This window comes from Micromys minutus, assembly GCF_963924665.1.
Source record: "Micromys minutus genome assembly, chromosome: 1".
NCBI classification, from domain to species: domain Eukaryota; kingdom Metazoa; phylum Chordata; class Mammalia; order Rodentia; family Muridae; genus Micromys; species Micromys minutus.
In genome coordinates, this window is record NC_137969.1 from 140,167,094 (window position 1) to 140,185,499 (window position 18,406).

At 34.5% G+C, this 18,406-nt stretch overlaps 1 protein-coding gene across 1 annotated transcript in view; it reads right to left on the bottom strand.

Annotated features, from left to right (window-relative positions):
- The window catches only part of UBA6 (ubiquitin like modifier activating enzyme 6), a gene marked incomplete at its 5' end in the record, with an annotated part of 55,743 nt that overhangs the window by 36,591 nt on the left and 746 nt on the right, over window positions 1-18,406 (bottom strand). The window contains 7 exons of the mRNA XM_080909766.1: window positions 1,124-1,227; window positions 3,271-3,394; window positions 3,521-3,643; window positions 5,033-5,113; window positions 9,761-9,872; window positions 10,591-10,685; window positions 13,912-13,940. Of these exons, the coding sequence (XP_080765892.1) occupies window positions 1,124-1,227; window positions 3,271-3,394; window positions 3,521-3,643; window positions 5,033-5,113; window positions 9,761-9,872; window positions 10,591-10,685; window positions 13,912-13,940 (668 nt within the window). The remainder of the gene's footprint in view (window positions 1-1,123; window positions 1,228-3,270; window positions 3,395-3,520; window positions 3,644-5,032; window positions 5,114-9,760; window positions 9,873-10,590; window positions 10,686-13,911; window positions 13,941-18,406) is intronic.

Sequence of the window (18,406 nt, forward strand, 5' to 3'; positions counted from 1 at the left end):
TGGGTGAGATTGGATTGTTGTAATATCATAGTTAAGATGCTATGTAATATCTCATTACTGTGCTATAAACCACCTGAACTACATAGTTACTTCAAAAAAATAGTGAAAAATATCTTTATAGTCCCAAACTTTTTCTAATGTAAGAGCTACCATGTTCTGATACCATCAAATAACAGAGACTAGTTATGCCTGATAAGCCTTGGGTAGATACTCCAAGTAAAAATCTGCATGAGGTAAGTGAAAGAAAGGCAAAAAAAAAAAAGGTAACAGTTTCCCAAATAGCACCACATTTAATGCATAAAATTATTTAATTCAAACTTCAAACTGGTGCAAAAGGACGTATACAGAAGATGAATTCATTTGCTGTCCTATTTTAATTGGCTTAACTGATTTGAACATGGCATTGAAGACTAGTTTTTTTTTTTCTTTTAATGAAAAACACAAAAACAATGAAGTTAAGCCTTGAGACCTTGAAAATTTCTTACAGCCTGTAGGAACATCATCATCATGAAAAGCCTAACAACTAGAGACATGCTACACACATCACACTGAAGCAGCCTATGAATTTAAACAGACTCAATTGTTCTAAGATAACAGCAATCCCTACATTCTACTTAGCAGCATGTTTTGCTTTCACTACCAGTAGGCAATGTGAATTACACTACATTTCAAACATAGTAGTTATAATGCAGATTAAAATTGTAGTAACATAAATTAACAAATAATAAAGTGTAACAGTTCTTACTACATAAAAGGAAAACATTTTTATCTTTTTCATTGGTAGTAAAAAGTACGGTAAATTCTTTCTAGGAGGAAAATAGCTCCTTTGAGGTATAATCACAATCACACACATGAGGTATGTGTTCCAGGTATTAGACTGTATAAGCTTACACTGCTTACCTGTGCAGTACAGAGGACTGCACATAGTAAGGAAGTGTGGGAGCTACAGCCCAATGTCTGTATGTTACTCTTATAGTATCTTTGCCCCTGGCTGATTTATTTAAATTAATTAAAAATTAAAAAAAGTTTACTGTTTATGCTAACTTGAATTGAGTATTTTATTCTTTTGGGTTATTCATTCTTTCAATTAAAAAAACCTTTTTAAGTAGAAAAAAATACTCACAAAGTTGAACGTTTTAGGAGTCTTAACCTGCACAGCTATGCCCCCATGTAAATATGGGTCCAGTTCTGTAGTGTCACCAATGCTGAAGGAAAACGGTGATATCACTGCAGGAGAGAATAAACATTACACACAGCTATCTAAACCTGAAGAGGTCCATCACAAAGATATTAATATGAACTCCCTATTCATAACAGTAAAAGTCTAAAACATCTTTTTTCTTTGTAGGGAGTTGATATCTGCTGGTAGCTACACCAAGTATTTCTTTCAGTGTGAGCTTTGGGAGTTACAAATAATCGAGGAAAACGGAGAGTAGAGTAAGAAGTGAGAGGTACTGACAACAGAATATTAAAATATGTTACAAAACCTCTGCACCATGTTAATACTAATTTTATTGGTAAATGAATAAGTAAAAGGAGTAAATACATGCCTGAGAAATACATTCAAGTATACAAAGACAAGTCATTTTATCTGAAGAAACAGCAAAGGCTACAATATAGAGGACTTTCTGTGTAAGACAACATAAGGAAACTACTGGCATATAACAAACCCGTGATGGGTCGCTGACTACTGAGGAATATAGCAAAGATATGTAAAAAAACTTTTCACTGTCAATCTACTTTGTTATTGAACCATTTAATAATTAAAAACATAATTAAACAGTAAGTTCCACTAATCATCAATTATTACAATACTTATAAATAATTTATATACAATAAATTAAAATTAATAAATTAATAAATTAATAATACTTATAAATATATAAGTAAATACATAGTCATACATTAAACAGAAAAAAGAAAGCCAACACCAAGCTAGTTGGATATCTGGAAAGGGGAGGAGATCTAAGGTGAGACTCAATCTGAACCCTATTTAAATACATGTGTAGCCATAGCTATACTAATTGTATAGACACATATATGTACATACATTGTTTTAGAATAGACATGTTTTATTTATTTAACAGTTTCTTTCAAGAACAAAACTATCTTAAGACAGGAAGCACCACATACTTAGTGTTCGATTTAAGCACATTCACCCAAAAGTAGTGATTTTTGCTAAAAATGTGTTTTTTTAGGTAAAAGACTTCATTTGCTGCTGTCAGGCAACTTGCTATTATATAGGGAGCTCTAAGCATCTGACCTTATCACCAAACTCTAATACTAAATGGTTGCCAATGTAAAAAAATATGATCCTAACATATCAAGTCAATTAACTTTCTCCAAACAAATATAAATTCTTTAACATTATGATTTGAACTTCTATTTAAGGTAGATGTACTCAAACATCATTAAGAAGCTTTTGCATACCAAAACCCAGTCAGCAGGGTGAGCAATCAGCTAACAGAGTAGAAGAGAGTAATATGCCAACTGTATTTCAAAACTGCTAATATTGACATAAATAATTTCAACACCACAAAATAAATATATAAAGTTGCTATTCAATAAATAGGTCAATGAACTTAGTGTTTTAAAGAAAAAACTGGCAATACATATTCAGTTGCAAACTGTGTAACACTGCCTTTATATTTTAACACAACTACAAGTAAAATACAAACTATGTAGATTAATAATGACATGAATTAATAATGTCAAATAGGCCAGACATATCTGCTCATGATTATCTTTCCCCTTTAAAAATAGGTATTCTCTTAAAGCTGTGACTTTAGCATCCTCCACTCCTTGAACCATAATCTGTAAGTGCTCTAAACACAAGGCAGAGGGGGAGAAAGAGACTTGCCTGCTTAAACATTCAATTCAGGGAACACAACACAGATCTGACAATCATCTCCATTACTATTTCACTGCAGCTCGTTCACGTGAACTATCTCACATATTCTCCAAAACCTACACAACTTCTTACACTCCTAAGGAGGTTGCTCAAGCAGGAATCTTTGTTCACCTATAATTTTTATAACTGTCTTCTTACTTGTGTAAAGATTTGAAATTTCACCTTGTACTCTCTCCAAGTGTATTCTACACTTTACTTTCTTCCTTGTGATATCACCACTGTTCAGTACGTCCCCTCCTGAATATACTCAGAGATGTGAATCAAGTCAATCTGAGGTGAAGCATTCAAAACCCCGAATAAAGTGTCTGATTATAAGTAGGCTAAATAGGTAAAAGAATTAATGAAACATGTAAACTTACCAGTTATCTGTTGTACAGATCCATTTAAGCCTGTCATTCCATTAATTTCTCGAAATGTTAGGAAATGTCCTGTCTCAAGCTTGTGAGGATGATTTTCAAGGCAAGTGACAATACCTGGATTAGCCTAAAAATTAGAGTAGTCTATTGAACACCGAGTTTTTATATTTTGTTATTTTTTTTACAAATAATCACCTGTGAATATTCAAAATTAGCATTCCTATACTCTAAAATTTTCTTAAAATAATCATACTTGCGTTATATTTGAAATGAAAATTTCTTTTGGTTCTTCTCCTGTTGTATCTGAAACTTCAAATTCATCACCAAAATCACAAAACAACCTGGACCAAATTCCATGTACATCTGTACTAATAAACTGAAAAGATAAAAATAAATTTAATGTGAATGGAACAAAAAACAAAACAAAACTCAAACCACCTCATTATCTCACATCAGTTCATACTTCATTCAGAATTAAGTATATTCCCTGAAATGTAACATTGCTCATGTACAGAAGCAATCATTTATAAATCACTCTGGGCAATGAGAAATGTGGTATTTGGTGAGTGGGTTTCTGACACAATGAAATTAAAAATGCCTTTAATGTATCACCATTACATACTGTTGATATTTCATTAACAAAATCCTGGCTTGGTCATAAATTTTAAGTCCAAAATATAAGAAACAGTTATTTTGGTTTAACTGCCAAGGAATGAATAGTTATTTTACAGAAGCAGAAATGAGTGTACACTCACCAAAAGCATTAGTTAGTGGAAACTAGAAGAGGATGGTAAGCTGGGAGTAGTCTACAGAAAAAAGGCCACAGACGTCAAAGTGCAAACCAAGCCGAGAAAGGTACACATGAGGTTCTTAACGCAGTAAGAAATGCTTTATTAAAAATAAAGTTTATGATAATGGCAGTCTCCATCCCCAGATTCTGTAAAGAAATTGTGTTTTTGTACTTAAAGTTCTCTGTGTAGGTATTACAAATCTATCCAGCTCTAATGAAAAAAACAGTCACCTAATTTGCATAACAACAAATCAACTTAAAGTGTGTATCATTAGAAAGACTGCATATTCTTAGAAGGAAAATTCAAACGTTCTTCCTCATATAAGGAATCTAGGCAATAACATATGAATGTATGGAAATAAAAGTGACAGTGGGACAGTGTAATACATACAAAAGAGAATAGAAAAGAGTAAACATTAGGACATGAGAAAGGACTAACTGTGGGCAGTTATCAAAGACTAATGTTTCAGTGTGAACCGTCTTAGATGTTTTGCTCTTGGTGGAGAACACTCCAATGTCAACAGGTAAAAGCCAAAATGGAACTTTACAACTTTAGAATGACTGACTGTTCTGTATAGAAGAGTCAGAATGACTATTCTATGTACATTGAGATTTTCATACCCAGGTCTTCTTAATTTTGGTATGTGTGTGCATGCGTGCGTGTTTGTAAATATTTTTTGTTGTATCTTTTTGGTCAGGGTGTCACTACCTAGCTTGGAACTTGATGTGTAGCTGAGGCTGGCCTTGGAACGCACAGGTACCCACTTGCTTTGCTTCTGCCTCCTTAGTGCATCACTATGCCTAGGTATTTACAAGTCTTTAAAAATAAAATATTAAAAAAAAATCATCTTACTGTGACTATACACATAGAGCTCTTTATATAACTTAGTGAAAAGCTATAAATTGGAATATGATAAATATTCTTCCTTTGGTTAACTGCATGTTAATATTATAATTATTAAATTATACTATTACCTTAATTGGAGGGCAATGAGAATGGCAAAAGTTGTTGATCTTTTTTTGTAATGTCAGTTTTGTTTCTGTCAGTACCACACACTGTTAAGAATAAAGACCAGAAAGTATACAATAACTTTTATAAAATATACCTTTCTCAATAAGAAGCATATAAATTCAAATTCTACCAAAGAATCATAGTTCTCCTCACAAAAGTTACTAACCTATATTGAATTCTGTTCTAGGATTAATTATATATAGAAGTACAAAATGGCAAAACCAAAATAAAAAGAGAGAGAGAGCATATGTTCATATTAAATGGAGTCCTTTACTCTAAAGGACTCACACTGAGAAGCAAACCTTAATACCCATTGTTGTTTTGTCGTCTCCAGTGGGCTGGAGATTTACCACTGTCTACAATCACCAATCTCTCTAACAAAACAATACTTTCAGAGAAGCTTCAAGAGTGACAATTACAATTTTCAAGGATATTGGTCATAACACTAATTTCTGCATTCAACAGATTCACAAAATAAACCTTTGCTTTACAATAATATTAGTAAAACCACAATGGTATTTAAGATAGCAAATAATTTTCAGTGCTTAGTTTTTTATTAATACCATGATATAAGTATGTGTGAAAAGAAGACTTTAATATAATTAGTTTATACTGATAGAGGTCAGATAATTTCTTATAAGTCATTTGCCTATCAAACATCAAAACCAACAGATTCTCAGTTCTATGCTCTCCTTGGTACTTACTAGGCATACCAAAAATGTCCTGAGCAGTCTTCCTTTAACACCTGAGGCAAGAGGTAATATCTCCATCACGATAAATGACTGACTTACTGACGAACAGCAGGCTCTCTAGCTCAGTGTGTCCCTTTAAAGCCACCGTACCCAATACTCAAGGAGGCACCTACTGAGACATGTGCACTGCACTGGCTGGGAGAAGAGCAGAAGTGGTGGGAGTAAAGAGTGATGTAATATGATGCCCATGCTCTAAAGCTGACATTGTAGGCTACCATGTGAATCTCATACATCAGTAGGCTGCGTTACACACCAGTATATGCAACTACTACAGACTGATAATCTAGACTTTTACACTTTTCCCCACGCCTACATATGCTTTCGTGTGTAAAGACAGATGGACAGACACACACATACTCATAAGCCTAGTTTACATACACACTGATGGAAGGACATTTATGTTTGATTACATATGTTCAAGCTTAACAGTGCTGCGGTGAACACGGCATGCACCTCTATGGTAAGCTGATTTCATTTAGGCTGGTTCTAGAAGTATGATAGCTACACTGTACCAAGGGGGAAAATTCCTTTCTGGTATTCTTGCCAGCATGTCATCTTTTTTTTTTTTGATAATAGCTTTCTAGTTTGTATGGGTAAGATTTTTGTAGATTATTTTGTTATTTTTTATTTTATTACATAGTGGTCAGAGAGGACACACAGTATTCCTTTGAGACAGGGTCTCATGCAGTACAGGTAGCCTTGAACTTGGTGTGTTGTTAAAACAGACACGAATTTCTGATCCTCCTGCCTCCAGGTTTATAGTGGTAAGACTTTAGGTATGTCTCACATTTATTTGATTCTGACAATCAAACTCAAAAATTTTGTATATGTTACATAAGCAATTTAGTGAATAAACTACATTCCTAGTCCCCACTTCTGCAATTTTTGTGAATGTCTCAAGACTTATTTTTATGTCCTAATACATGGTACATTTTAAGGGCTAGTTCATGTGCTGAGGATGTATATTCTACAAACGCCGATCATTATATCAGCTATAGTACTTCAATGTTGCATTTTTGTGTGGGGGAGAATTGAGAAAGGGTATCATTACTGTGTTGAGCTGGTTGGCTTTGTACTCAGGAGTAACCCAGCATGTTTTTAAGCTATGGCAATCCTTCTTTCTTAGCCTCTCAAATCCTGGGACTATGTGTTGCCACAACCAGCTTGCTGTTTGTTTTTTGTAGAATTATGATATTGGAAGTCCTAACACTGTACTGGATCCTACTTCTCCTTTGGATCTAATGTTTGTTGTCAGATATTTATTGAACTGAAATGATTACTATTGTTTTAAATTTTTGTTTTTACATCTAGTCTGTGTAAGAAAACCCACTCCTGCTCACTTCTGGTTTACAGTTGCATGGAACCTCTTTTTGTGTGTACACACACATTGGCATGCAGAGAAGGACTGTGAGGATTTCTTTCCTACTGTAAAAGGAATGTCACATTATCCTGAATCTTGGTCTCTTCCTGGGCGAGGAGCTCACTATTTCTGCCAGGATGTTTGCTAGGCTAGCTCTAAAAATACACCTGTTATATTCCCACCTTAATGCTGGCAAAGCCATACTCTGCTTTTTATCTGAGTGCTAGGAATTTAAATCCAGGCCCTCATGCTTGCAGAGAAAGCAAACTCACAAACTATCTTCCCAGGCCTTGAGTACCCCTTTCCATTTTTCCACTTTCAGTCTCTGTGTGCTCACCACTAATGTGAGTTTCTGATAGACTGCTGAATCCTGTTTTAGATTCAGTCAACCTGCATAATCTTACTGGGGAATATAGACAACCTACACTTAAATTAATATAGATAATGTAAGAATTCCCATTTCTCCTATTTGTTTTGAGTATCGTTTGAGTTTGCCTTTCTTCATGGGAATGAAAAAAAATGCCATTCCATTCCGTCTTGTTAAAGGTTCTGTTGAACAGTCTGCGCTGGCTGCTAAATGAGTGCATCTTAAAATGTGACTTGTTCTTTTGTGTGGCCTGACTCTTCATTTTTCCTTCCTTTGTCTTCATTACAAATGGGTGTACTTTCACATATTCACAAAAGTAGTAGGTATGGTTCTTTTTCTTCTGGTGTGGACTCCCTTGAGCATCTTTTGGCAGGCTGGCCTGGTAGCCATCAATTCCTTCATTTTTTCCACCTTATCATAAAAATGTCTTTTTCATCTTGGAAGGGTATGTCTGGGTCTATATGAAGCTAGCTGAATTACTATCTTCTGAAATTGAATAGTATTTCATTTCCTCTTGCCATGCTTCTTAAGGTTTCTATTGAGTAATCTACTATAAGTCTAATGGAGAAACTACATATGCTTGTAAATGAGATTTGGTGCTTCACAGTTTTTATCAGTTTCTCAGGTTTTTTTTTTGTTTGTTTTTGTTTTTTTTAGGAAGGTAAGAGATGAGGAACTGAACTCTGAGCCTTGTACATGGCATTCGATTACTCTACAACTGAGCTTTGATGCCACCTGCCTAATGTTTTTGGCAATCTAACTACAATGACAGGGCCAGAATTTTATGTTGGCATGTTGACTTGAAGCCTTTTGGATCCCAACATTAGAGAGGCTCACAGGAATGGCTTCTTTGAGTAATTTTCTGTCTTTTCCTAGGTACCCAGAAGGGAAATGTTTGTTCACTGGGGTGCCGATGCTCTTCAAAACTCTTCTCACTCTTTCCTCTTATTTCAAAAGGCCTACTTCTAAGTCTCGATAGTCTCTCTCGCTTGATCTTGTTCTATCGTTAGAAACTTTGTCAACTATTCTGGTCTGGTTGTTTAGCTCTTTGTTCCTACTAATTTTTCCAAAATCTTTTTGTTGAATTTTTAAATTTCTTATGTATTGTTTTCTTTAACTGTCTTTATTTTTTTAATTGGATATTCTCTGTATTTATATTTCAAATGTTATCCCCTTTCTCTTTACTCCCATCCACCTTTCCCTTTAACTGTCTTTATTTCTTCAAATTTACTACATGTTCTTTATAACCCCAGCTTTCATTTGTCAGGTATTTCATCTATTAAGTTTTCTCTGGCAAACACTTCAAAGTACTTTTCTACTTCTGGAATTGACATTGTTTTTCTTGGGTTCCTATGTATGTTAAAATTTGTGTTTCTGATAGATCAATTTTATGGATTATCCTTTAGTGTCTTCTGTCAATATTTGTGAAACACAACAATATAACATATTAAGAATATTAATTATTTAAGGTCTAGTACTAGCTCCAGCACTTTTTAATCTAAAAATTTGTGTTCATCAGGTACCAGAAATTTTTTTGATATGTGCAGTGTGTGCATGTGAAAACTTTCTGAAATGTGTTTGTGTAAGTCAGGTGCTATCTGGTGTCTTCCTCTATCACTTTCCACTATAGTTTGAGACAGTCTCTCACTGGGCCTCAGATTAATCCACTAGCTAGGATGGCCATCTAGGAAACAGTGGGGATCAGCATGGGTGCTGGGGATCTGAAATCAGATCTTTTGCTTGTATAGCGAGTCATTTATCCACAGAGCCATCTCTTCTGCCTGACACTGACTTTTACTATTTCTAGAAATCTAATGTCATAAAGTAAACCTTTTCATATAAGGTAAATTTTTCTTTTAACTTTTTTACTCAAACTTTTCCTGATTTCTGTGTTCTAGACTGTAATTTACTCATATTTATTTTTCAACTCTCTAATGCTTATTAAAATCAACTAAGTATTAACTTTCAAAAGATACAACACGAACAAATATATGCATATTGTTAAAAACCATGTAAGTTTCAACTGAATTATTACTGCTAAATATTCTTCTTACATCACAAGTCTTTAGATCTCATTCTCAAATGGAGCACTTAATAGGTACTATTTTAACCTGATGTTTCTTGTTCTGCTCTTCAGTGTATTGGGATATACTAGTTATATCGCATTAATTTCTCTGGAAGGTATCAATAACATTTAATACGAAACACTAACCTGGTATTTTTCTAAGAAGGAGAGGTCTGTGGTTTCATCAAAAGGGACAGAGGATGAGGAGACCTGAACATATGGATTTAGTTCTGCAATACGATGGAGCACAGCTTCAGCCCTAGAAAAACATAATCTCTCATTTATTCAGTTTCAATGTTAGACACTTAACATAAGGACCCAACATATAAATTTTAATGAAAACTAAATAAACTGTAGGTAAACACAGACTTATGTGTGTATTCTAATTAATACAATCTTATTACACACTATCACATTCTTTAGTAAGCTTTACAATTTCACATATACCCCCTTGCTTCTAATCTCTAAGCTTTCAAAGTGTCTTAATGACAGTAACACTACAGATCTCCTTTACTCATGAGACTAGAAAGAGACTCAAGTGGGGGGAAGAAGAGTATAAAGGCAAAGGCAAGGAAGGCAACAGAAAAAGGTAATGGAATATATGTCATGAAGGAAGGAGGAAAAACAATATAAATGAAGGCAGAGAAAGAAAAGAGGCTAAAAAAGTCAACTGTGGGGCAAGGGAATAAAAGCAAACTATAATGCATATATGTAAAATATGTCACAATGAAACCCATAATTTTGCTAAATAATGTTTTAACTTCCTTTAATAATGTAAAATTCACTTCTAGATAACAGAATAATCACAGACTTGACAAAGAAAATAAATAAATGCCACTACTTATTTAAGTAAGGTGGTGTGAATTTACCTTGACAAAGTACACAGCTATGACTAAACTGAATTCTCTACACATAAAACATTTTTAAATCTAATAGTTAAAAAAAAATCTCATAACAATGTATCAAAATATCTTTACCTGTTTCTCTCATTAACAACATCATCTTCACACAAGAAGAAATTGGTCCCCAGATCCCACGCTTGGCATTTTTTTGTATCATGAATTGTCAGTGCCTTCAAAAAAATAAGAAAAGTACCAGTTAACTTCAGAACAGAACCAGGGTGCATAAAACCTCTAATATTATGCACAGTGTGGTGGGAACACTACGTATACGTGAGTAACAAAGAGAACTTAGTGGTGTAAAAATTGGAAAGGATGTATAATTACATCTGTATTTAGAAGACAGAACTATAAACACCTGAAGAATTTGAATAACTCAGCAAGAAGCTTTAAATCTTATGACATTAGCATGCTATAAAAATCAACATAAAAACATTCAGAAAAACTTTAAAAATTCTACACTCCAGATGATAAAGGTAATGGAAAAACTAGAAAAAAAATGTTACTTTTATCACATCAAAGAATAATTTACAAGAAATATGCTGTAATAATATATATTTTATTGCTTAAATATATGGAATGCTGAATATGAAACATCTTTCCCATCTACTAGAGTGGTATAGTCTAACGATCTGACAACATATTGCATTATGATGGTACTATGAGGTGCTCAGCCTCAACGGAAAGATATTTTGGTATAACCTCTAGCAATAAGACATATATTTCCTCTTGTACAGAGCAATCCTATTTGTAGGAATCTGTCCAAAAGACATTCTTAGAAAGATTCAAAAGCATTTACAGTCAAGATTAGTAAGTAGAATTCTACTAAAAACATTAGAAACAAAATGTGCATCATCATGGAAAAATTTAATGTGATATATCTACACAATTTTATTTTCAAGTAACTGTTTTTTAAAAAATGAAAAAACATTCATTACTATGCAGTAATCTGTTAAGCAAGCTGTTAAGCAATAAAAAGCAAGCACTTTAAGAAATACAGGAAGAAACATAAAGTTGAATAGAATATTTATGTATGCATGTATTTGCTTATATTTAAATACAATAGTGGATGATCTAGGGGAAAAGAGTACAGAAACCAGACTAACCTGAAAATATTTTTTATTTTATGCTTAATTTTGAATAGATAAATAAGTAGTAATAATTTAAAAATGATACTAAATGATACTTAGACTCCAACGTGAAATAATCTAAACTGTTTTTAACTAGTTGGTGTGATTAAATGGAGGAGTTATTGAATATGATTTCTTTTAAAGCTATCAGTCAAAAGTAAGGGATTTTAGAAAAGGACAAAAGATGAAAGACATAACTTTCAATAATTCATTAGTAATATTTAAATTGTATTCTGTAACCATGTCATATAAATTAAGTAGAATATAGTACAAGTGGACTGTCATTAAAAATCATGAATCTTACAGTAAAAGAATATACAAAAACAGTAAAACAAGTAATCATTCCTACATAGGAATCAGAAACCTATAAAACCTGAATACAGTTCAGTGCTTCCTGATAACTAATGTTTTACCTTTATACCTCAATAAGACTGAACATGACAAAGACTATGGGTGTTTTTCTAAGAATCCTCAGAAACTTAAAGACTCCAATAAAAAAGATAAACCAATTTTATCAAAATACTATTAAAAATAAAATATACAATGAATAGAAACATAACACAGTATATTTAAAGGCACAAGCTCAGTATGGTATATACATAATCAAAAGTTTGTTAGTCACAGCTGAGGGATGGTCAGAATGACTTTTAAAAGGTGGTAAAAATTCAGTATTTATCTTGCTTTTTGTACATGCAGTCTACATACTTCAATGAAATCAAGTAATCAATGAAGAGAAAATTTTCTCTAAAATGTTATTATTATTAATAAACAAGGAGGAAATGACAACTACAATTAATGAAGTAATGAATCAAAGCAATGATAATAGTTAAAGAAATAATGAAGAAGAAAAAATGGGATATTATCATTTGCTAAAAAAAAAAAAAAAAATCTCAATTTGACTCTGGCTATGACTACCTGTTTATTGAAAAATATAAGACATGAGTATATGCAATGATGTTTCCCCCATTCTTTCTATTTTCTTGGAGACAGGTCTCACTATGTAGCTACCAGGCTGGCCTGGGACTTACTAGGTACACTAGATTAGGACGTCAACCTGTCGGTCTTTCTCATTCTTGCCATCAAAATGAAAGAATTAGACATGTGCTGCTAAACATGTCAAAAATGACTACTTCTTTTTAGATTTATTTATTGTATGTGAGTACACTGTTGCTGTCTTCAGACACACCAGAAGAGGGCATCAGATCCTATTACAGATGGTTGTGAGCCACCATGTGGTTGCTGGGAATTGAACTCAGGACCTCTGGAAGAACAGTCAGTGCTCTTAACCGCTGAGCCATCTCTCTAATCCTACATTTTTTAATAAATAAATTTTGTTAGGGTGAAAAATAAACAGGAAAGAAAAACCTACAGATTAAAAGAAAAAAAATATGCAGTACACAAATTCTCCTTGGCTCCTGATTAGAACAAAATAAACTTTAAAAAAGATTTTTCAAGAAAACAAAGTTGAACTCTCAAGTGGGCATTTTGTGTTTATGCTAAGCAAGTTTCCAGGGCGGCACCAACACCCAATAGGCTTTTGGATTGCCCCCTCCTCTTGATTATGGGCTAGTGTCTCTCTCTCTTGTTTACTGCTTGATAAAGTCAGCTGTCAACTGGCAGCAGCTTGATGGAGACAGGCCTATAGCTAGAAACAAGTAACCTCTGGATCAAAGCCAGAAAGGAACTAAGGCCTGCAGTCCCAAAGGGAAATAAAGGTGGCACAACCAAATTGAGCTCTGCAAATAAATTATTTGACAAACTACACTCAAAATGACTTTAGCTCCTATAAATACTGTTTGCAGTCTTGTGAGAGATCGTAACAAAAGAACTGGCTAAAATCTTTGCCCATGCAGACCGGACATAACAAATGATGCTGTTAAAGTTTGGAGTAAATGACTTTATAGTAATAAAAAAAACCTAATATGACAATATTAAGAAATCAATACATTCTAAGGTATTAAAGTGGTACTAAATTGTGGTTATATTAAAGATATATACTAAAACTATTTAAGAATGATAAAACAGCTAAAGTTCTTACGAGAAGAACTTAGCACTTGCAGCCAGAAGGGACGGTGAAGTGAATACATAAAACATAGATGTACACTGAGTTGGTAAAGTGTTAGATGACTCTTTATAAATTAAAAAAAAAAACAGCATTAATGACTCAGTTATGTAAAATAAAAAATAAAACAAATTACATGATGACTGCAAATCTGTAAAAAACACAGTTCAGAACAAACTACTTTTCATACTGAGAGAATACACTCACCTTAATCCCTGCAAGAACAAGATTCTTTGCTGTGAAGGAAAAAGAAAAGAATAACTTAGCTTTCTAAATTCATACCAAACACAGATTCATGGAGTTTCACCGTACTTCAGAGTATCTATAACTTTTTTACTTGTTTAAGAAAGTTAGAAAAATACAGGTTAAAAAACAACTGAATTGATACAACTCTGCATAATCAAACTCATTCTCAGTGTTTTAGTGAAAATACTATGTAACCATAATAAAGTAAGAAGCATCATTTAGCCAGGTATGGTGGCACATGCCTTTAAATCCCAAGGAGGCAAAGAAAGATGGATTTTTTGAATTCAAGGCCAGTGTGGTATCCAGACAGCCAGGGTCACATGGTGAGACCCTGTCTAAACAAAACAAGACAAAACAAAACAAAATACAGATTAAAGGAATGACCATTGAATAGTTATTAAGGTCACCAAATAAGAAACACTGGCTTTGTTTTTGTGTAAGACCATACCTCGGCTACAAAATACTTTGTCAAAAAAATTTGAATAATATTTGGAAGCAAATTTCCTTTAAAGAAAATAAATTATAGAGAAAGGTCAGGTAACATATAAAGACAGGCCAATCAGACTCACACCCGATTTCTCAACAGAGACTATGAAAGCTAGAAGAGCCTGGACAGACATCATGCACTCCTTAAGAGAGCACAAGTGCCAGCCCAAGCTGCTATACCCAGCAAAACTATCAATCACCATCAATGGAGAGACAAAGATATTTCAAGACAAATCAAAATTCACACAATATCTGACCACAAACCCAGCACTACAACGAATTATAGGTGGAAAACCCAATACAAGGAGGAAAAATACAGCCTAGTAAAAACAAGAAAACTCCTAAACAAGAAAACTAAAAGAAGAAAAAAACACAGACACAACTCAACCCAAAAAAGCAAAAATGGCAGGAAACAGAAACAATTATTCCTTGATATCTATTAACATAAATGGTCTCAACTCCCCAATAAAGAGACATAGACTATCAGACTGGATACATAAACAAAATCCAGCCTTTTGCTGCATACAGGAAACTCATCTCAGAGACAGAGACAGACACTATCTCAGAGTAAAAGGGTGGGAAAAAAACTTCCAAGCAAACAGCTCCAAGAAGCAAGCTGGAGTGGCTATTCTAATATCGAATAAAGTAAATTTCCAACCAAAAGTTATCAAAAAAGATAAAGAAGGACACTTTTTACTCATTACCAGGGAAATCTGTCAGGAGGAACTCTCAATCCTTAACATATATGCTCCAAATAAAAAATCACCCACATTCATAAAAGAAACTCTACTAAAGCTCAAAAAATACATTTCACCCCACACAATAATAGTGGGAGACTTTAATACCCCACTCTCACCAATGGACAGATCAGGGAAACAGAAACTGAACAAGGACACTGCAAAACTAGCAGAGACTTTGAACCAACTAAAATTAATAGATATATACAGAACATACTATCCTAAAGTAAAAGAATACACCTTCTTCTAACCACCCCATGGCACCTTCTCAAAAATTGACCACATAATTGGACACAGAACGAGCCTTCATCGATATAAGAAGATTGAAATACTCCCATGCATCCTCTCAGATCACCATGGTCTACGGCTGGTCTTTAACAACAACAAAGACAACAAAATGCCCACATACACATGGAAACTAAACAACGCTCTGTTAAAGGATAGCAGGGTCAAAGAAGAAATAAAAAAAGAAATTAAGGACTTTCTAGAATTCAACGAAAACAATAACACAACATACCCAAACCTATGGGATGCAATGAAAGCAGTATTGAGAGGAAAACTCATAGCCCTAAGTGCTTCCAAAAAGAAACTGGAGAGAGCTCACATCAGCAACCTGACAGCACAGCTAAAAGCCCTAGAACAAAAGGAAGCAGATATACCCAAAAAGAGTAGGCGGCAAGAAACAATCAAAATTAGGGCAGAAATAGACCAAATAGAAACAAAAAGAACCATTGGAAAAAATTAACAAAACAAAGAGTTGGTTCTTTGAGAAAATCAACAAGATTGATAAACCCCTAGCCAGACTAACTAAAGGGCAAAGAGAGAGTATCCAAATAAACAAAATCAGAAAGGAAAGTGGTAACATAACAACTGAAACTAAGGAAATTCAAGAAATCATCAGATCCTACTACAAAAACTTATACTCCACAAAATTGGAAAATCTGGAGGAAATGGACGAATTCCTAGACAGATACAAGGTCCCAAAGTTTAACCAGGACCAAGTAAACCATCTAAATAACCCTATAACACCTAAAGAAATAGAAGAAGTCATCAAAAGCCTCCCAACCAAAAAAAGCCCAGGTCCAGACGGGTTCAGTGCAGAATTTTATCAGACATTTATTGGGGATATAACACCATTATTCGCCAAACTATTTCAAAAGATAGAATCAGATGGAATATTACCCAACTCATTTTTTGAGGCTACAATAACCCTCGTACCTAAGCCACACAAAGGCCCTACAAGGAAAGAGAAATTCAGACCAATCTCACTTATGCACATTGATGCAAAAATACTCAACAAAATCCTTGCAAACCGAATCCAAGAACACATCAAAACCATCATTCATCATGACCAAGTAGGCTTCATCCCTGGGATGCAGGGATGGTTTAACATAAGGAAATCCATCAATGTAATCCACCATATAAACAAACTTAAAGACCAAAATCACATGATCATCTCACTAGACGCTGAGAAAGCATTCGACAAAATCCAACACCCCTTCATGTTAAAAGTCCTGGAAAGAACAGGAATCCAAGGTCCATACTTAAACATAATAAAAGCAATATACAGAAAACCAACAGCCAACATCAAACTTAATGGCGAGAAACTTGAAGCAATCCCACTAAAATCAGGGACTCCACAAGGCTGCCCACTCTCCCCCTACCTATTCAACATAGTACTGGAAGTCCTGGCTGGAGCAATTAGACAGCAAAAGGAGATCAAGGGGATACAAATCGGAAAGGAAGAGATAAAAACATCACTCTTTGCCGATGACATGATAGTGTACTTGAGTGACCCCAAAAATTCCACCAGAGAACTCCTACAGCTGATAAACAAGTTCAGCAAAGTGGCCGGATACAAAATTAACTCAAACAAATCAGTAGCCTTCCTATACTCAAAGGACAAACGTGGAGAAAGAAATTAGGGAAAAGGTACCCTTCACAATCGTTACAAAAACTATGAAATACCTTGGTGTGACTCTAACTAAGGAAGTGAAGGACCTGTATGACAAGAACTTCAAACCTCTAAAGAAAGAAATTGAGGAGGATCTCAGAAAATGGAAAGATCTCCCATGCTCATGGATTGGAAAGATCAACATCTTAAAAATGGCCATCCTACCAAAAGCAATCTACAGATTCAATGCAATCCCCATCAAAATTCCAACCCAGTTCTTCATGGAATTGGAAAGATCAATGTGCAATTTCATATGGAATAACAAAAGACCTAGAATAGCGAAATCCATCCTCAACAACAAAAAAACATCTGCGGGAATCACTATCCCTGACCTCAAGCTATATTACAAGGCAATTGTGCTGAAAACTGCATGGTACCGGTACAGAAATAGGCAGGTGGATCAATGGAATAGAATAGAAGATCCAGAAATGAGCCCTCATGTATATGGTCACCTGATTTTTGACAAAGGAGCAGTAAACATTCAATGGAAAAAGGACAGCCTATTCAACAAATGGTGCTGGTCCAACTGGCACTCAACATGCAAAAGAATGAAAATAGACCCGTTCTTATCTTCTTGTACAAAGCTCAAGTGTATGTGGATTAAAGATCTCCACATTAAACCAGATACACTGAAACTATTAGATGAGAAAGTAGGGAAAACCTTAGAACACATAGGCACAGGAGAAAATTTCCTGAACAAAACACCAATGGCTCAAGCTCTAAGGTCAAAGATTAACAAATGGGACTTAATGAGATTGCAAAGTTTCTGTAAGGCTAAGGACATGGTCATGAAAACAAAACGGCAACCAACAGAATGGGAAAAGATTTTTACCAACACCACATCAGATAGAGGCCTAATATCCAAGGTGTACAAGGAACTCAAAAAGCTAGACACCAGAGAATCAAATAACCCTATTAAAAAATGGGGTACAGAGCTAAACAAATCATTTTCAGTTGAGGAACACCGAATGGCCGAGAAACATTCGATGAAGTGCTCGATATCCTTAGCCATCAGGGAAATGCAAATCAAAACAACCCTAAGATTCCACCTCACACCAGTCAGATTGGCCAAGATCCGAAACTCAGATGACAGCAGATGCTGGCGAGGCTGCGGAGAAAGAGGAACACTTCTCCACTGTTGGTGGGGTTGCAAGCTAATACAACCACTCTGGAAATCTGTCTGGCGATACCTCAGAAAATTGGATATAGTACTACCTGAAGACCCAGCTATTCCACTTCTGGGCATATACCCCAGAGACACTTTAATACACAACAAAGA